Source organism: Mesoplodon mirus, assembly GCF_964341445.2.
Source record: "Mesoplodon mirus genome assembly, chromosome: 14".
Lineage (NCBI taxonomy): Eukaryota > Metazoa > Chordata > Mammalia > Artiodactyla > Ziphiidae > Mesoplodon > Mesoplodon mirus.
This window is the reverse complement of record NC_138990.1, coordinates 34,585,990-34,607,240: the sequence shown is the minus strand read 5'-3', so window position 1 is coordinate 34,607,240 and position 21,251 is coordinate 34,585,990. Positions and strand designations below refer to the sequence as shown.

The following is a 21,251-nucleotide window of genomic DNA, read 5'->3' as shown; positions in this document are numbered from 1 at the left end:
TTTTGGACTCCAAGTTCAAAAAAAATTATCTTCTTTTTCAGGTGAAATATATTTTTCTTTTGTTATGAAATACATTTAAATTGATTAAAATATGTAAAGATTGAAAAAGCATAGTGGGGTGTAAAAATTTAATGCAAAAGACCCAAGACACAGATTACCTTCAAAAGTATTTTTTCTTTCTGTATGTTGTCTTTACATGTGAAGAATATCTCCATGGGTTCCACTGTTCTGGGATCATGCTCTCTTTTTTCTGTAGGATCTTTGAAGTGAAGCTCTGTTGTCTTATGCCACTGAAATTTAGTATGAAAAAATAATATGTCATTCTGTCTGAATTTTTTTTTTTTTACCTTATGCTTCACTTTCTGGCTGGTGTTTGAAATTTTCTTTTTTATTCTGGAAATTCAGTAACTTCCTCAAGATAAGCTATGGATCAAAACTTCCTAGAATAAGATGTGTCCTTTCATTCCCCAGAGTCCAAAATATTAATTTGAGAATTTTTTCAGCTATATTTGTTCGTTTCCTTATATATATTGTGAATCTCTTTTATCTTCTCATTTTTGTATAACTAACATTTGCGATTCTTTGACTGAACGTCAGGTTCTGTGTAGAATTCCACACATTCACTACCTCAGGTCGTACCTGGAACCAATCTAAGAGGTAGATTTATCATCATTTCCATTTTATGGATGAAGATCTTAAGACATAACAGGGTTAAAGGTAACTTGCTCAGGCATACTTGGCTGGTAAGTAGTAGATAGATGGTTTGATCCCAGTCTGCCTTTTATGTCCAAAATATTATATAATACATCATTCTGCCTCTTGTTATTTTTACTATACTGTTTTATTTTTTTTTCAACTTATACCCTCTCCTTGATTGATGTGAGTTGATTTTATTTTAAATTTATTGCTTCTAATGTGGAGTTCATCTATATATTTGTTTAATATTTTCCCTCAGTTTCCTGAACTCTGCCATCAAAAATGCCTATCCTTCTCTTTATTTATTCTTTGATTTTTTTCTTCACATAAATGACCTGTTTAATATCTTTGAGGCCTTATAAAACACTTTGCATGAACCATTTCTCTGCGTTCTGTGAATTCCATTCTGATACATGGTAGCTGCCTTGTGTTCATTTCCTTTACTCTTTCCATTTTCTCCATTATTTACATACATAAGTTTTATGCTATAACTTGTTAGGCTAGTTCTTATTTTAAAGGGCATTTCTATTTGAGTCAACTCTTTTTTAAAGAAAGCTGTGATAAATAAAGTGGAGACAATCTATAATTTTAATTTGAACCCATATACTTTAATATTTTTCATGAAGTACACATTGTTGTCTTCCCTTGGGTTCTTTGTATACCTTGGGAATATACTTGGAATCTAGCATTTTGTCATTGTTCACACTGAAGACCCTCAAGTTCCAGGATCTCTATATGAATCCTAAACTAATTTTCTTTAAATAATATATTCTTTGCACTGCGCCATATATATCTGCCCTATTGTCTCTGTGTTCTAGAATAATAAGCCTGTATTCCCCTGGTTGGCCCGCGGTCCGGCGAGGCTTATGACGTCTCCGTCGCGTCGTGCTGGTGTGAGTGGTAGCGTCCACTCCGGGAGCCTGAAGGAGACTTGGAGGCACCTGGGCCATGCTGCTTGGGTCGTAGGGAGCCGCCGCTGCCGCCACTGCCTGCACTCCATGAGGAAGATGCTCGCCGCCGTCTCCCGCGTGTTGTCGGGCGTCGCCCAGAAGCCGGCAAGCAGAGTGCTGGTGGCATCCCGTAATTTTGCAAATGATGCTACATTTGAAATTAAGAAATGTGATCTTCACCGGCTGGAAGAGGGCCCTCCTGTCACTACGGTGCTCACCAGGGAGGATGGGCTCAAATACTACAGAATGATGCAGACTGTTCGTCGAATGGAGTTAAAAGCAGATCAGCTATATAAACAGAAAATTATTCGTGGTTTCTGTCACTTGTGTGATGGTCAGGAAGCTTGTTGTGTGGGCCTGGAGGCCGGCATAAACCTCACAGACCATCTGATCACAGCGTATCGGGCTCATGGCTTTACGTTTACTCGTGGGCTTTCTGTCCGAGCAATTCTCGCAGAACTTACAGGACGAAGAGGAGGTTGTGCTAAAGGAAAAGGAGGATCAATGCATATGTACGCCAAGAACTTCTACGGGGGCAACGGCATCGTGGGAGCTCAGGTGCCCCTGGGAGCTGGGATTGCTCTGGCCTGTAAGTATAATGGAAAAGATGAAATCTGTTTGACTTTGTATGGTGATGGCGCTGCTAATCAGGGTCAGATATTCGAAGTTTACAATATGGCGGCTTTGTGGAAATTGCCTTGTATTTTCATCTGTGAGAATAACCGCTATGGGATGGGAACATCTGTGGAGAGAGCAGCAGCCAGCACTGATTACTACAAGAGAGGCAACTTCATTCCTGGGCTGAGGGTAGATGGAATGGATATCCTGTGTGTCCGGGAGGCCACAAGATTTGCAGCTGCCTATTGTAGATCTGGAAAGGGGCCCATACTGATGGAGCTGCAGACTTACCGTTACCATGGACACAGCATGAGTGATCCTGGAGTCAGTTACCGTACACGAGAAGAAATTCAGGAAGTTAGAAGTAAGAGTGACCCTATCATGCTTCTCAAGGATAGGATGGTGAACAGCAATCTTGCCAGTGTTGAAGAACTAAAGGAAATTGATGTTGAAGTGAGGAAAGAAATTGAGGATGCTGCCCAGTTTGCTACAGCTGATCCTGAACCACCTTTGGAAGAACTCGGCTATCACATCTACTGCAGTGATCCGCCTTTTGAAGTCCGGGGTGCAAACCAGTGGATCAAGTTTAAGTCCATCAGCTAATGCGAGATGGTTACACCTTCAGTGGGCTATTCGGCAGCAACTGTTAAGGAACGCTTTGGGTTCTCAACTGTGTTAAGGAGGAAGAAAACCCATAGAAAGAAAGTGTAGATTTAGATAGATAGATAGTGTAATTGCATGTGGTTTGTACAGTGTTGCATTAAAAGATATAATGTCTTTTAATGTTATAGCTTAAGGATAGTATGGATCTTATAAAGGTTATTTAGTTACATAGGTTGAAAATAGGTAATAAGAGTTTGCTTAACCCTCCTTCAAATTACTTCTTTAAAATAGTTCTATTTGGTTTAGTTGTATGCTAGTTTAACAAATACTTTCTTAGCTACTAAAAGGAAAACAATTCCTTATATGCCTGTCCAACTCTGCCACCTTTTTGTGGGGCGAGATCATGGTCCTGTCCCTCCCAGTGCCCAGCAGCTTACCTGGTGTACCCTAGCGTGCACACACGCCCCCATTCGTGTGCATGTCGGTGCTGAAGCCTGTTCACACTGAACCATCATTTCTCTCCTTAATAAAACACAATATTTATTATAACCAGGCAGGGGTGGAAGGACAATTCGATTTTTAGATAAGACGGCTTCATTTTAAAGCCAAATAACTTAGTTTTCTCCATTTATACATTCAGTATAAATATGAAGCTATTTTCTTTTTTTTTTTGAAAATAAAGTTTTAGGCTTTATTGGTATTTCTCCAATTCTCCAGCAAATTTGATAATATAGTAATGATCACTTTCATCTTCTAAAAAGTGAATCTTGAGATAGTCCACTTACAAACTTGACTAATCTCTTTATATATATTTAAGACAATATAATAAATGTTCATATTGGTCCATCATGAAAAGGCTTGCTGTACATCACCACGACCTCAATCTGGTCAACCTATTCTTGAAAGGAAGGACCCCATGACTGTATCTTTATCAGCATATTATGACTATTTAGGAATCTGCAGTGACTTTGAACAATGCAAAGCTGTAACAACAGAATACAGAAAAAAAAAGGAAGAAAAATTTTTTCAAACACAGCTACAAAATGTTGTTTGTGGAAATGTTGGATTAAGAAAATTAAATTAGGTGGTTTGAATATACTCTCTTGTGTTGATATAACCTCAAATTGTCTGAACGGAATTTAAATAAACTATATATTTTCCATTGTGCATGTTCATGGAGAAGAGGAAAAATAAAAATAATAAATTGAGTTTGGCAGAATAAATTATAAGGTTGATTTTAATTGGTTTATTAACTAAGACGTCATTATTATATTATTATTGAATACTTTAAAAAAGAAAAAAGGTGATTTACATTTTCTTTGGTGCCTGCATGCAGATTTCATTCTGACAGTCAGCTATCTATCTACCTATTTGCCATTGGTCAAAATAGCAGAATGTGTGATTATATCTCTACAAATATGGTACAACATCTGTATAATAAGGCAGTCACAAATGCATAAAATAAGAATTCTAATGTAATTATACATCATTATCACATAATCTTTAATATGAACATATAATTTAGAATATGACACAATAAAAATTCCTTCAAAATTGAAGGACACATTCAGGTTCTAAAATTCCACATTTAAGGGGCAGTGATCCTGCATAAAATTGTTAGACATTTTCCTTTTCTCCTATTCTCTTCTCTAATCCATGGCAGAAGGTAGAATGTTGGCACCTCAAAAATCTTAGGTAAAGGCATTAGTTTCTTCATTCCCAATCACTTTAATTGAACGTGTAGTGTGTATACAGAACTGTAATTCTGTCCAGAGGTTGCTTGTCAAGCCATGTTTTTATTGTAATTACCTGATTTGTTCAGCTTTAGTCGTATTTACTTTTTATTTTATTTTATTTTATTTTTATTTTTGCTTTATAACGAATTTAATCAGTTATACATATACATATGTTTCCATATCCCCTCCCTTTTGCGTCTCCCTCCCACCCTCCCTATCCCACCCCTCCAGGCGGTCACAAAGCACCGAGCTGATCTCCCTGTGCTATGCGGCTGCTTCCCACTAGCTATCTACCTTACGTTTGGTAGTGTATATATGTCCATGCCGCTCTTTCACTTTGTCACAGCTTACCCTTCCCCCTCCCCATATCCTCAAGTCCATTCTCTAGTAGGTCTGTGTCTTTATTCCTGTCTTACCCCTATGTTCTTCATGACATTTTTTTTTCTTAAATTCCATATATATGTGTTAGCATACAGTATTTGTCTTTCTCTTTCTGACTTACTTCACTCTGTATGACAGACTCTAGGTCCATCCACCTCATTACAAATAGCTCAATTTCATTTCTTTTTATGGCTGAGTAATATTCCATTGTATATATGTGCCACATCTTCTTTATCCATTCATCTGATGATGGACACTTAGGTTGTTTCCATCTCCGGGCTATTGTAAATAGGGCTGCTATGAACATTTTGGTACATGTCTCTTTTTGAATTATGGTTTTCTCAGGGTATATGCCCAGTAGTGGGATTGCTGGGTCATATGGTAGTTCTATTTGTAGTTTTTTAAGGAACCTCCATACCGTTCTCCATAGCGGCTGTACCAATTCACATTCCCACCAGCAGTGCAAGAGTGTTCCCTTTTTTCCGCACCCTCTCCAGCATTTATTGTTTCTATATTTTTTGATGATGGCCATTCTGACTGGTGTGAGATGATATCTCATTGTAGTTTTGATTTGCATTTCTCTAATGAGTAAAGATGTTGAGCATCCTTTCATGTGTTTGTTGGCAGTCTGTATATCTTCTGTGGAGAAATGTCTATTTAGGTCTTCTGCCCATTTTTGGATTGGGTTGTTTGTTTTTTTGTTATTGAGCTGCATGAGCTGCTTATAAATTTTGGAGATTAATCCTTTGTCAGTTGCTTCATTTGCAAATATTTTCTCCCATTCTGAGGGTTGTCTTTTGGTCTTGTTTATGGTTTCCTTTGCTGTGCAAAAGCTTTGAACTTTCATTAGGTCCCATGTGTTTATTTTTGTCTTTATTTCCATTTCTCTAGGAGGTGGGTCAAAAAGGATCTTGCTGTGATTTATGTCATAGAGTGTTCTGCCTATGTTTTCCTCTAAGAGTTTGATAGTGTCTGGCCTTACATTTAGGTCTTTAATCCATTTTGAGCTTATTTTTGTGTATGGTGTTAGGGAGTGATCTAATCTCATACTTTTACATGTCCCTATCCAGTTTTCCCAGCACCACTTATTGAAGAGACTGTCCTTTCTCCACTGTACATTCCTGCCTCCTTTATCAAAGATAAGGTGACCATATGTCCGTGGGTTTAACTCTGGGCTTTCTATCCTGTTCCATTGATCTGTCTTTCTGTTTTTGTGCCAGTACCATACTGTCTTGATTACTGTAGCTTTGTAGTATAGTCTGAAGTCAGGGAGCCTGATTCCTCCAGCTCCATTTTTCGTTCTCAAGATTGCTTTGGCTATTCAGGGTCTTTTGTGTTTCCATACAAATTGTGAAATTTTTTGTTCTAGTTCTGTGAAAAATGCCAGTGGTAGTTTGATAGGGATTGCATTGAATCTGTAGATTGCTTTGGGTAGTAGAGTCATTTTCACAATGTTGATTCTTCCAATCCGAGAACATGGTACATCTCTCCATCTATTTGTATCATCTTTAATTTCTTTCATCAGTGTCTTTTTTTTTGTTTTTTTTTTTTTTTTTTTTTGCTGTACGCGGGCCTCTCACTGTTGTGGCCTCTCCCATTGCGGAGCACAGGCTCCGGACGCACAGGCTCAGCGGCCATGGCTCACGGGCCCAGCCGCTCCGCGGCATATGGGATCCTCCCAGACCGGGGCACGAACCCGTATCCCCTGCATCGGCAGGCGGACTCTCAACCACTGCGCCACCAGGGAGGCCCTCATCAGTGTCTTATAATTTTCTGCATACAGGTCTTTTGTCTCCTTAGGTAGGTTTACTCCTAGATATTTTATTCTTTTTGTTGCAATGGTAAATGGGAGTGTTTCCTTGATTTCACTTTCAGATTTTTCATCATTAGTATATAGGAATGCCAGAGATTTCTGTGCATTAATTTTGTATCCTGCAACTTGACCAAATTCATTGATGAGCTCTAGTAGTTTTCTGGTAGCATCTTTAGGATTCTCTATGTATAGTATCATGTCATCTGCAAACAGTGACAGCTTTACTTCTTCTTTTCCAATTTGGATTCCTTTTATTTCCTTTTCTTCTCTGATTGCTGTGGCTAAAACTTCCAAAACTATGTTGAATAAGAGTGGTGAGAGTGGGCAACCTTGTCTTGTTCCTGATCTTAGGGAAATGGTTTCAGTTTTTCACCATTGAGGACAATGCTGGCTGTGGGTTTGTCATATATGGCCTTTATTATGTTGAGGAAAGTTCCCTCTATGCCTACTCTCTGCAGGGTTTTTATCATAAATGGGTGTTGAATTTTGTCGAAAGCTTTCTCTGCATCTATTGAGATGATCATATGGTTTCTCTCCTTCAATTTGTTAATATGGTGTATCACGTTGATTGATTTGCATATACTGAAGAATCCTTGCATTCCTGGAATAAACCCCACTTGATCATGGTGTATGATCCTTTTAATGTGCTGTTGGATTCTGTTTGCTAGTATTTTGTTGAGGATTTTTGCATCTATGTTCATCAGTGATATTGGCCTGTAGTTTTCTTTCTTTGTGACATCCTTGTCTGGTTTTGGTATCAAGGTGATGGTGGCCTCGTAGAATGAGTTTGGGAGTGTTCCTCCCTCTGCTATATTTTGGAAGAGTTTGAGAAGGATAGGTGTTAGCTCTTCTCTAAATGCTTGATAGAATTCGCCTGTGAAGCCATCTGGTCCTGGGCTTTTGTTTGTTGGAAGATTTTTTATCACAGTTTCAATTTCAGTGCTTGTGATTGGTCTGTTCATATTTTCTATTTGAGGCTATTCTTACCATAGTCTGAGGTACCTTAGGTCTTCCTTAGTGATATCATTAAGAATATCAGAAAGTGTATAACCTTCTTCAAGAATCTGAAACAAAGATCAAATACATTAAGAGCTAAGCAGCTCTGTAATGATAGCACAGGAATGGTTTGTTTGGTTTTAAGTTTACCTTTTCAATTGTTTTCGTATCTGCTCCTTGCAGTTGCAACCAGTCGACAAGCTCTTTATCTGTTCTCTGCCCATAAGACTGAGGAGGGGACGCTGAGTTCTCTGTATTCTCTGTAATGATTAGAAATTTATGTTGTCTACTGATGTGTAACAGCAAAACTCTTCAAGTAACAAGTTGGATGAAATAAAGTATTCCAGAATGTGATGTGAAAAAAAAACAAAAAGAAGCCTGCATTCCCATTCAACAGACGCCAATTAGGGCATGATTGTAATATGTAGGAAGAAGTTGTAGAAACATATCAAAGTCAACTGACATTGCTGTGGTAGAATTCAAAATGGCACCTGCAATGCATAAAAAGTCAATCGTGGGAAGGGAAGACACTTAGGAGAAGTTTGGAGGAATAGGGATTATTACCAGTGCTATACATCTTTTTGAACCCCACATGGTTAGAAGTTAGTTAGTTATGAAAGACTTGGTTGGGCTAACAGAAGCAAGAAAATATTTGCCTGCTCATCATCTACCATAGTTTTAGTAAGTACACAATTATGGAGTGGAAAGGAATATTGCTGTGGTAGGAATAAAGAAAGAGTAAAAAGGCATATCTCAGAGTGTCAAATATTGAGTATTTTTGTTTTTTGTTTCGGCTCCACCTTCTCACCTAGGTCAAATCCAAAAGCTTCTGTGCTCTTGGGTGTGGGAAGTAACTGTGTTATTTGATTTGAGTGTTCACATTACTGACAACAGATTATTCATTCACAACAACAGTTGATCTCTTATGAAAAGAAGGCAGCTGGTGTCTATATTTCTGATGAGGATAAAAGGCAGAGGGGTACACAGTAATCATGGGTTATGAAATATTCACATTGTTGGAGACTCCTGCAGTCATTGCACGTTTAGAAACAATTAAAATGATTGTCACCTTGGAGTCCCAGTGGTCTGTCATTGCAGCCAGCTATTCTAGCATCAAATGTAGCCTCTAACAGCTGCTTCTCAGGAACCATAAAAAAAAAGAAAAAAAAAGACACACAATAGATACTCTTTATGACTTTTCAATGACAATTCAGGGTTTTTCACTTACTGGGTAATGTTTTTTCACTCAAATATGTAAATATTTGCAAATAACATCTGATGACTATATCTCACTTTTAGTATAGAGTCATAATAAATACAATTTTAAAAAGAATATTTCATTTGGTGTTTTCATATAAAAAGTACTCCGGGGTAAAAGGCTATAAAATTCCTTTGTTCCCTGATGTTTTTTTTTTTTTTTTTTCCTCGATGCTGTTAATTCTTAGTTTTTATTGAGTCTGTTTTCCCTATAGCACATAATTAGCATGTTTAAAAAACTTTGTACCTTTTAGACAACATCAGATTAAAGGACATAAATAAATATAGGTTGAGAAACACAGGTGTTTTTCTGATTCAATTAGTGCTTCTTTATTCTAAACTCTTCCTTGACTTGCAGTCTCTTTCCTAACTCAGAAGATGAAAATAAACAGTCATTTGGCTATTAGAGGAGCCCATGGGGGGCTCATTAGCCAGGTTGTAACTGGGTTCTTTTCCAAATCTGTCACTCAGGATTGAAGGTGAATCTGACGCCATCAACAAATGAGTGCGCAGGGGGCTGTGAAGTGGAATGACTGAAAGCACCTCAGAGAAATAGGGGGAATTAGATGAATTTAGGACAAATGAAATGCACTTTTAATGTGGGCAAGAGGTAGGAGGTAAAATAGGGGCCTTGGGAAGCTAGTGTTTAGAAAGACTGATTTTGTTAGACTCTTCTGAGCTTTTGCTTTATTTTCATTATCAGAAAAAGCAATTGTCTAAACTAGTGATGCTCCAGGAGATGCTTTACTATAACACAAATACCTAGAAGTCCTGTGCTTGCCTATGTCCTTACACATAACTGGCTGAAACTTGATTGTTTTATGACTTCCCTCCCCATGACCCATGGTGTTCCTGGCAGCAGGGTTTGTTTCTCTATAGCTACATTGCACAATATTTAGCCCAAGGTAAGTCCAGGATTCCTGTTTATTGAATCAATCAGCCGATCAATCAATTGGTGAATGAATACATGGCCATGCCCTTTGCCTTTGCTTAGCCTCTCTTTCTCTTAATTCTTCTCCTTGATTGGCTAAATCTTAGTAACACTTCATGGCACAATTCAAAGACTAACTTCACTGTGAAGCTTTTTCCAACTTTCTCCTACCCAGGTAGAGATAATCACTTATTGTCACCTCGTCAAAACACACAATTAACATCCAGTATGTGTGTCTATTATAAATACTAATTGCTGTGCAACAGAATGGCACATATGTGTCTATTCCTCAGGCAGATTATGGGATCACTGGAATATGGGACTGAGTATTTACCATCTTTAGGAGTTTCTCTGTATTCTCTCTAATTCTTAGAATGGAGATTGGCACACAGGCATTTGTTAAATGAATGACTGGATCCTTGTTTAGGAATGACACTGTTTCAATCAGGGTTGTCACAAAATTTCTTAAGTCCAGTGCTGATTTCCTCTTAAGATGGCTTTATTAATTTCTGTAGGATCAGTCTTCTAGTCTTAGAAGCCAACAAAAACAAAACGCTTCTGGATAAATTATGATAGTAAATTGAGATGATGAAGCAATAAAGCTATGATAAAAAAAACCATGATAAGAATAATAAAAATAAGAAAAATGTCTATCAGGCCAAGAAACATAATGGAGACTCCTTTGCAGGTGGGTGCTTTACTCACCTGACAACTGGGCATGGGACAGTAGACAGGAAATGTGGCTCAGAGTTCAGCAACTCTGCAGGAGTCAGAGAACTAAGCACCTTCTGGACTCAGGAGGAGGACGGAAAAGCAGAAGGGAAGTAATGAATTTATAAAAACTAATAATCATAATATAATTACATATTAGTTCCACAACTTACATGTTATTCATAAGTTATATTGCGTATGTAAAACAACACAGGAATCAAACAGGCATCACGCTTTTTTACATAATCTGTATAAAATGGCAGTAAATCCTTTTATTTTTCCCAGATAGGAATAAAATCTAGACCATGATACGACCTTATGTGTGTTAAAACTGAAGAACAATCACTAAAGTAATACAAATTCAAACCATAACTTCCAAACCAGTAGAGTATATAATAAGGTGACAAAGAATTGGCCTCACTGAAGCCAATCTTTGTCTGAAGGAGTATATAAAATGCTCCATGAAGGATATCAATAGAGTTCTCATCTTCCTTGGTTCACTTTTTACCACTGATCCAACCCACCAGCATTCATAACCGTTCTGCCTACCTCCTTTCATCCCATTGCTGAAGGAGGGATGTCTGTCCTAAATAGTACAGCCAGCCATATGCACGACACCTGACACTGGACAGATGACATGGACAGTGGTTTATTAGTCACATGTACCCACAGCTTCAGGGAGGAGAACACCAGATGCCAGGCAGGGCCACATGGGGCTGCACTTGGGACTTTGGGAGGCAGGCTTTATAGTAAGTGGCAAGAGGGTCAAGTGATTCTTAGCACCTGCAGGAGGACGTGATTGTATTATTGAATAATTTCTCACACTGGTGGGGAGGTGATACCCATTAGGTGGAGGCCTGGATTGGGTGTAGCTGGTCCAGTGTACGATGTGGGGAGCATTTCCTGTGGGGTGGGGGGCACATCTGGAGAGAGCAGGAAGACCCATGCCTAGAACTTTGGGGCCCTGTGAGGTTTAAAGATGTCAAGCAATGCATGGAATTTCATTCAGGCTTCATAATACAATGACCCCTGTTTATTTTTTTTTCCACATTGACCAGCTGTGACTCCTAATCTAGTCAGCAACCAATATTACATTGTGAAGCTTTTTTCCCCCTCTATTTCTCTCCCCATCAGGACTTCCATTCCCTACGAGAAAGTAAATTTAGTTTGATAGTTATAAATCAGACTACTTCCAATGCTAAGATTAAAGTTAGAAAGAATATGAAGTAGGTTATAAAAATGAATGCTTAAATACAACCAAGAAAGAAGAACAAACACTTCTTGAAAAAGAGGAGAAGAATAAGATGCAAAGAATTTGGGATGAGACATTTGGTGCAGCGTGGCATAATTTTGGAGTTTAAGCTTCCTGGCTATCTGGTAAAAAAAAAAAGAAAAACAACAACAACCAACACAACTACAACCTGAACAATAATAAATAAATTTGCAACTTTCTATTATCTGAAAAACGGGAGAAAACTACTTCTCATTTAATACAAGAATAAATTGACAATAGGTATTGAATAACATAAAAGAGCCTACTACTATAGGTTTACTAAAGTTAAAAGGACATACATTTTTCAAATGATTTTTTCCTGTAGCAATCCTTCCTAGAATGGAATTTATACTTTTTAGGAACACATTATGGACCAGACACTGTGCTTTGAAATTGAGGTATATAATTTTACCTAATCTTCACCACAGTGTTAGTGAATTATATACTATTTTTGAAATGTTATAGTTGAATTAATAAAGGCATACAGAGGTTAAGTTAAATTCCCAAGATAAGAGACCATCACAAGTTGAAGTCAGGATTCAAGCCAGGGTTACTTGGCTCTTCAAAGCACAGTGTTTAACATTAAATAATAAGCAGTGAAGTCATTTCTATTCAGCATGTCTGGTAATGGCTTCCAGACATGCTACTCTCATAATATTTATTACCTAGGCTTGTATAATTGAGCTTAAAAATTCATAGAAATGAGTTGTTAAATCCTTTTTAGTATTTCGCATACAAGGAACCTTAAGTAGGCATTGGGTGAGTTTAAAATATCTGATCAATATGATGAGAGTTTGAAGTTTGCACATACCCTTCCCCCCTTCCCCTGAATTACTATTATTAAAATGATTTGCCTGAGCTTTTATTACCTGTTTGTTATCAGAACATGAATAACAGAGACCAGATATATCTGGTATATATTACCAGCAAGTCTACTTTCTCTCTGAGCTTGGTTTGGGAGCCTAGAAAGGTAAGACAAATATTTCTTTGCAAATGCTTAAAGTCTTTCCAATGGTTGAACAAATTACTTCCCGAAATTTTAAATGGCAATATCTAAGTCTAAAGCAATTTAATTGAATAAACTTATGGTAAGGTGGGAATGAATTATACTTTGCTTAATGTGATATCCCCCTTGTGTTTATCTACTTTCTAAAGCAGTGACATGAAGCATCACCAAGCCAGAAGTGCCGTGTTTGCATTGCAGGGAAGCCAAGAGAAGCTTCAATTTGTAGCAACAGGCCTGCTGGGAATTAAAAATGTAGCAATATTTCGTGTTGTTACAAACCAAAAATTCTCTGCTCCAAGGACACATCCAGGGCTGAACTGCCCAATTTGGTGGGTAGCTGAGAAATCACTGTCTGTAATGACTGCTAAATATTATTCTAAAAATGAAAGCTGATAGTGATCTGGTCTTGTTAAAATGTCTTTGGAATATCAATTTCCTGCAAGAAAAAGAGATGAATGTTTAACTAGCTCCTGGAAGCTGACAAATTATCTGCTGTCTAGCAAAATTCAACAATCAGACCTCCTGTAATCCCAGAGTAAGGATGCAGGCCACTGTTTCCTCCTCTTTTCACGATGAACAAGTAGAAATATTGCAGCAATCTCAGAAAAAAAAAAAAAGGGGGGGGGGGGACATGTAAAGGTGCCAGAAGCTAAGAGATCTGGGGGAAGGATAAACACAGCTTTATCTGGTTCACTCCAAAAGGATTTAAGGTCTATCTAAGCTTTGCTTTTCTGTCTTCCTGTCTTTTTTTTTTTTTCACTCTTTCTCTTTCTCTCTTGGGTTTGGGCCTCATTAAGTACTTGAGAAAGGGGCCGTATGTGACACAGACAGGAAGTGGTGTCTTACAGATGATTCTGAGGTCTTTTTCAAGAGAGAGGAGTATGATAAAGAAGACTTTAATATATATACATATATTTTAATTTAGTTGTATGTCTCAGTTACCTAGGGCAGAAAAATGTAAAAATCAGAATAAGGTGTGTGTAACTGACTAGAACTTTCATTGTGTCATATCTCCTGGGGAACTCAGTATGGTGACCCATGTGCAGAATGATGAGAAATGGCATCTAAATGGCTTCCAACCTGGAAAGTGGGAGACTCTGGAAAAGACATCAAATTGTCCTATTACACAATTTTGCATACAATTTTTAGTCTCAGATGTATAATTTTTCATTTTCCTTGTTACCTTTCAAGGTAACTATAACCTCTTGTTCAAACCTGTCAAAAGCATTTTGGACCTGGGCTCTGGGGTATGGCATATGACCTAACAATCATAACTATACACTGGAGGTGAATATGACAATGTGTCACCATGTAATGTCTTCAACCAAGCCATTAGTGAAGAAAGAAAAAAATTGTACAGGATAGGTAAAGGGCAGATACCTATGAAATATAGCCCTTCCTTGTTCTTATTCAGAGTTATTATTTTTTGGCCATTTACCCATGATTTCAGACTCAGGATTAATTTACAGAGTTCTATTAGACCAATTTACAGAAAATATATAGATAGGCATATAGTATATTATAATATTAAGAAATTGAGATTTCTTTTCACGAGCATGTGAGTTGTCTCACATTATTGAAAGTATCCTTATACTTTTCAATAATTTTTATAGTTCTATAATTTTTATTAGAACTGTATTGAATCAATAGATTAGGGAAAACAGACATGTTTAAATACTAGGACTTCCTATCCAAGAATATGGACAATTTTAACTTAGATCTTAAAGAAACATCGTGTGCTTCTTTAAATGTAACTAGGCACCCTATATTTTTGTTACTACCAAAAAAAGTCTATTACTTCAGATTACATTTTCTCATTTTCAGTTGAGGTGTATAGATTTACAATCAACTCTTGCTAATGGACCTAGTGTCCAGCAATCTTGCTAAACTCTGCTACAAATTATAATAATTTAATAATTTATAGGGAGAACATGTTAGATTTTTGTGTGTCTATTAGGAAATTCAGGAGTAAATCTCTGGTTTTTCCAATTCATCTTTATTTTTCTAAATGTTTCTGTTGAACATTTTTGAATGCCTTTTTGGTATCTATTGAAACATACAATTTGTTGATTCTCCTTTAATCTGTTAATCTGTGTTACTGTAATTCATTTTTTTAATGGTAGGGAAAAAATCCTTGCATTCCTGCAATAAGTACTTCTTAAACATTATGTTGTCCATTTTATACTTTGCTTAATTCCTTTTAATATAGATAACTACCACTAATCATCAGCAATTTTTTTTTGTTGTTGTTGATAGAATACTTCTCTTCACATTTATTTCAAGCCAAATAGTTTTCTTCCAGTTCTGTTTACATTTGATATTTGTATCAAGCTCTTTTTAAAAGTTTTAATTTAATTTTTATTTTTTATTGAAGCATAGTTGATTTACAATGTTGTGTTAGTTTCTGGGGTACAGCAAAGTGATTCAGTTTTATATATATATAATATATTCTTATATATATATTCTTTTTAATATTCTTTTCCCTTATGATTTATTATAGGATATTGAATACAGTTCCCTGTACTATACAGTAGGATCTTTTTGTTTATACATTCTATATATAATAGTTTACATCTGCTAATCTCACACTGCCAATCCATTCCTCCCCCACACCTCCTCCTCCTTGGCAACCACAAGTCTGTTCTCTATGTCTGTCTGTTTCTGTTTCGTAAATAGGTTCATTTGTATCATATTTTAGATCCCACATATAAGTGATATCATATGGTATTTGTCTTTCTCTTTTTGACTTACTTCACTTAGTATGATAACCTCTAGGTTCATCCATGTTGCTGCAAATGGCATCATTTCATTCTTTTCTATACACCAGGATATCACATACATACTTGATGTGTGTTTCTGGCAAGTGCCTGGACCTGTCCATTACAATGTGTAGAAATGTGATGGGTGGTAATGTGGTACAGTGCACTATACATGTGTGCTCACTTTGCATATAGTATAATCTTTTTCACATAAATCACATTTCTCCTTTCCTTACTTCCTTTTCCAAAATTTTCTTCTATACATTCTCATTACTTTTGTGCTCAAAACAAGGCAAAAATAAGGATTAATACAAAATAACATTTAGAAATGTTCAGAAGAATCCATGCCTGTGAATCTGCTCACAATAAGGATGAAATTCCAGGGCCATCTTAGCCCCAAGGTACCTAAGATGTACATCTTATATTGAAAAATGAGACTTAAAACCATCTAAAAATCATTCTGTAGTGCTAACAATTGTGTTTGGAATGTAACTCAAGGATATTAATACACATGGTTTGTTTAAGACGTACTAAGTTTTGGGAACATTGGACAGGCAAACCTCCTTTTATTGTGCTTTGCTTTATTGCACTTTCCAGATACTGCATATTCACAAATTTGTGCCAACACTGCATCAAGCAAGTCTATCAGCACTGTCTTTCCAACAGCATTTCTCATTTCATATTTCTGTGTCACACTTTGGTAATTCTCACAATAGTTCAAACTTTTTTCTTATTATTACATTTGTTATGATGATCTGTGATCAGTGATGTTAGTACTGTAATTGTTTTCGGGCAGTACAAACAGTTCCTGTAAGAGGCAACAAACTTAATTGATAAATGTGTATGCTCTGACTGTGCCACCAACTGGTTCCTCCATCTCTCCTTTTCTCCTCAGGCCACCCTATTCCCTGAGACTCAACAGTATTGAAATCAGGCCAATTAATAACCCTACAATGGCCTCTACATGTTCAAGTGAAAGGAAGAGTCACTCATCTCTCACTCTAAATCAAATGCTTGAAAGATGGAGCTCAGTGAGGAAGTCATGTCAAAAGCCGAGATGGGTCTAAAGCTAGGCCTATTGCACCAGTTAGCCAAGTTACGACGCATAGGGAAAGCTCTGGAAGGAAATTAAAAGTGGTACTTCAGTGAACACACAAATGACATGAAAGCAAAACAGCCTTGTTGTTGATATGAAGAAGGATTTAGTGGTCTGGGTAGAAAATCAAACCAGCCACAACATTCCCCTTAAGCCAAAGTCTAATCTGGAACAAGGCTCTAACTCTCTTTAATTCTATGAAGGCTGAGAGAGGCGATGAAGCTTCAGAAGAGAAGTTCGAAGCTGGCAGAGATTGGTTCATGAGGATTAAGGAAAGAAGCCGTCTTTATAACATCAAAGTGCAAGGTGAAGCAGCAAGTGCTGATATAGAGGGTGTAGCAAATTATCCAGAATATCTAGCTGAGATAATTAATGAAGGTGGTTACACTAAACAATGGATTGTCAATGTAGATGAAATGCCTTATACTGGAGGAAGATGCCATCTAGGACTTTTATAGCTAGAAAGAAGTCATTTTCTGGCTTCAAAGCTTCAAAGGATAGCCTGACTCTCTTGTTGAGGGTTAATGCAACTGGTGACTCGAAGTTGAACCTAATGTGCATTTACCATTCTTATAACCCTAGGGCTTTAAGAATTATGCTAAATCTACTCTGCCTCTGTTCTAAAAATGGAACAACAAAGCCTGGATGACAGCACATCTGTTTACAACATGGTTTACTGAATATTTTAAGCCCACTGTTGAGACCTACCACTCAGAAAAAGAGATCCTTTTCAAAATATTACTGCTCATTGGCAATGCACCGGGTGACCCAAGAGCTTTGATGAAGATGTAAAAGATTAATGTTGTTTTCATGCCTGCTAACACAACATCCATTCTGCAGCCCATGCATCAAGAAGTCATTTTGACTTTCAAGTCTTATTATTTAAGAAATGCATTTCATTTCCATTTATCATGGATCTGGGCAAAGTCAATTCAAAACCTTCTGGAAAGGATTCATCATTCTAGATACCAGTAAGAACATTTGTGATTCATGGGAAGAGGCCAAAGTATTAACATTAACAGGAGTTTGGAGGAAGTTGATTTCAACCCTCATGGGTGACTTGAAGGGTTCAAGATTTCAGGAGGAAGTAACTACAGATGTGGTGGAAATAACAAGAGAACTAGAATTAAACGTGGAGCCTGAAGATGTGACTGAATTGGTGTACCTTATGATAAAACCTGAACAGATGAAGAGTTGCCTCATGGATGAGCAATGAAAGTGGTTTCTTGAGATGGAATCTACTCCTGGTGAAGATGCTGTTGTAACAAGGGATTTAGAATATTACATAAACTTAGTTGACAAAGCAGCAGGGTTTGAGAGGACTGACTCCAATTTTGAAAGAAGTTCTACTGTGGGTAGAATGCTATCAAACAGCATTACATGCTGCAGAGATATCGTTCATGAAAGGAAGAGTAAATTGATGAGGCGAACTGAATTGTTGTCTTACTTAAAGAAATTTCCACAGCCTCTCCAACCTTTAGCAACTACCCACCCTGATCAGTCAGCAGCCATCAACACTGATGAAGACTCCACCACAGAAAAGATTAGGCTCAGATGATGGTTAGCATTTTTAGCAAAAAAGTATTTTAAATTAAGGTATGTATATTTTTTAAGACATAATGCTATTGCAAACTTAATAGACTACAGTACAGTGTAAATATAACTTTTATATGCACTGGGATACTAAAAAATTTGTATGACTCACTGTCTTGGGATATGTACTTTATTGCTTGGCCTTGAATTGAGCCAGCAATATCTTTGAGGTATGCCTGTGTTTTATATTTCCTATGTAAACATAAAACATGAAGTATTGTGCTGAAAAATGGGAATTCTATGAAATTTGGGGATTGAAAAACCATAGGCATTCTATTGCGAAAATGTTATATGAGGATGCGTGTAATACGTTATACCTCTATTATCTTTAGTTGTTTACCTCCATGTTTACAAGACAACATGGTCTCTAAATTTCCTTTTTAATATGGTCCATGTCTAGTTTTCTTGTTAAAATTCTTATAAATGTCACAAAATAATTTGTGGACTTATTTTTTGTGCATTACTCTTTTCACTTTACTCCTTTTTGTAAGATGATTTCTGTAAGAGTAGGATTAACTTACTCTCAATATTTGGAGGAGCTAACACGTGAAAACATCTGATATTTGTCTACTCTGTAGTAAGATAATTATTAACAGATCAATTTTATTCAAAGACTGTAGGAATATTCGATATTTTTTTCATCTTTTCTTGTCAGGTCAGTTTTCATCTATTGCTTCTTCCAGGCTTTTCCATTTTTATCTCTTCTAATACTTGCCAACAATAAGCAGTTTTATAACATTCTCTAATCCTTTTAAACTCTGCAGCAATTATATCTATAGTCCTTTTAAATTCCTGATATTGTTTATTCATAACTTTCCTTTTATTATTCTTAATCAATTTTATTAGCTTTATAGTCTTCAGGTCATTCAATGAACCAACATTTGGTTTTGTTTATTATCTCTATTGTTTTCTACTTTAATAGTTTATTAAACTGTTTATGTCTCTACTTCAATTATTTTATATTTAATGCGTATGTGAATTTTCTAACTTCTCAAAGTAGATGCTTAATCAATTATTTTTCAGCCTTTTTTATTGTCAGTTGTAAACATTTAAGGATGCTAATTTCCCAAGTACTAGTTTAGCTTCTTTCCTTAAATTTTGACCTATTATAACCTTGCTTTGGTTCAGTTCTAAATATTTTTTAATTTCATGAATCATTTCTTCTAAATTATTTAGAATTTGTTTTTAAATTTCCAAATGTATCAATATTTTTAACTGCTCTTTATTTATCATAGCTAAATGGCATTTTATTAGGAGAACATATTCTGTATGATCCTAAGTTTTTGGAAATTGAGTGGATGTACTTCTTAACAGCCATGTCCTTAGAAGTCATTCTAGAATTTATTTCCTTTGCTGGAGTGTATGGGACTTGGAGCCAGACAGACCTGGGTTCAAATTTCAGCTTAACCAACTGTGTTCTTTAAGCAAGTGATGTTACCTCTTTGAGTTTGTATCAATTACCCATTTCTTCAATAGTGCTGCATAATAAAACAACCACAACACTTCAGCTGCAAAACAAACAAACAAAAAAACCCACATTTATTTAGCTCATGAGTTTATGGACTTTAGAGCAACTGTTCTGGACTTGGCTAGTATAGGCAGTTCTTATTCCTAAGTGTATAGTCACCTATGGATTGTCTCCCTGGCTCTGATCATCTTAATCTGAGTTTGTTCACAGTCTGAGCTAGTACATTTTTTACTACAAATGTGGCTTTTGTTAGGCACAAAATTCTTCAGGATTTTGATTAATACTTTATTTTGGTGATATATGTTTTTCTAAAATTGTATATGTAATCTATGTTTTCATTAATATTTTCCTAGTGTTTTCAGTTAATTTGTTCTTAGTATTTCTTAGTTTTTACATATTTTTCTATATATCTGTAGCTATATCCTTTCTCTTATTTTCAATATTATATGGCTTTGCCTTCTCTATGGTGTATTCTTGATTACTCTTGCTAGGTTCATGTCTATTTTATTAGTTTTTTGAAGCAGCAGCTTTTATCTTTGTTGGTACTTCTTATTTTCATGTAGTTAATTCTTTATTATACTATTCAGATTTACTCTAATGATTTTTGTCTTAAAATTTTTGTATGAAACCAAGACAATAATTTACCATCATTCTTCCTTTAAAATATATTTTCTTAAGATGGTCTATTGTAATAGATAGATCAATAAATAGAGATACATTATTTTAAATATATATATATTAATATATATTTATATATATATAATTTGATGTATTATGTTTGGGGAACATGATCTGGATCATACTGACTCTTCTTTATATATTGATAAATATTTTTACTGCATATATAGTCACTTAAAATGCATCTCCTCTGCTTGAAAATTATTTGTATATGAATATAAGGACAAGCCAAAATATTTGCAAATTGATCTAAGTCCATTTGGCTATTCACAATTATTTGTTTCTTTTTGGTGAATATTATTACTTTAGGTCTCTTCCCTACAAACTCTTAGTAGGTTACAATGAAAGTAATTCTTAACCTGATTTCTACCACCTATCTATACATTCTTACTCATAAAATTTATTTTCTTGTTACTTGTTCTGTAAGCTCCATGAAGGTCTGGTTCTGTTATATTTAAAATGCACTTGTAGCCCCTTGCATGAAAGGTTCTCCCAAAACAAATATGGCAGTCTTTCAGTACCATAATTCAGTTACCCTTAGTTGGATTCAGGCAACAAAAATTCTCTGAGTCTGTGTCCAGACAAATGACTGCTTTAGAATCAAGCCTCAGGTGCTGCTTTCAAGTGTAGAGCCTAATGCATACACTCAATTCTTGTATCGTATTCATGCAAGGTTGAGAACTCCT

At 36.2% G+C, this 21,251-nt stretch overlaps 1 protein-coding gene across 1 annotated transcript; it reads left to right on the top strand.

Moving 5' to 3' along the window:
* Positions 1-1,652: 1,652 nt before the first annotated feature.
* On the top strand, positions 1,653-3,416 carry LOC309815186 (pyruvate dehydrogenase E1 component subunit alpha, somatic form, mitochondrial-like). Its single transcript, XM_082641796.1, has one exon. It carries the CDS (start codon positions 1,695-1,697, stop codon positions 2,865-2,867), a length of 1,173 nt encoding a protein of 390 aa, XP_082497922.1. The 5' UTR covers positions 1,653-1,694; the 3' UTR covers positions 2,868-3,416.
* Positions 3,417-21,251: the final 17,835 nt, after the last annotated feature.

Coding starts and splice junctions, on each gene's coding strand:
- LOC309815186 (XM_082641796.1), top strand. CDS start 1,695: ATGAGGAAGATGCTCGCCGCCGTCTCCCGCGTGTTGTCGGGCGTCGCC.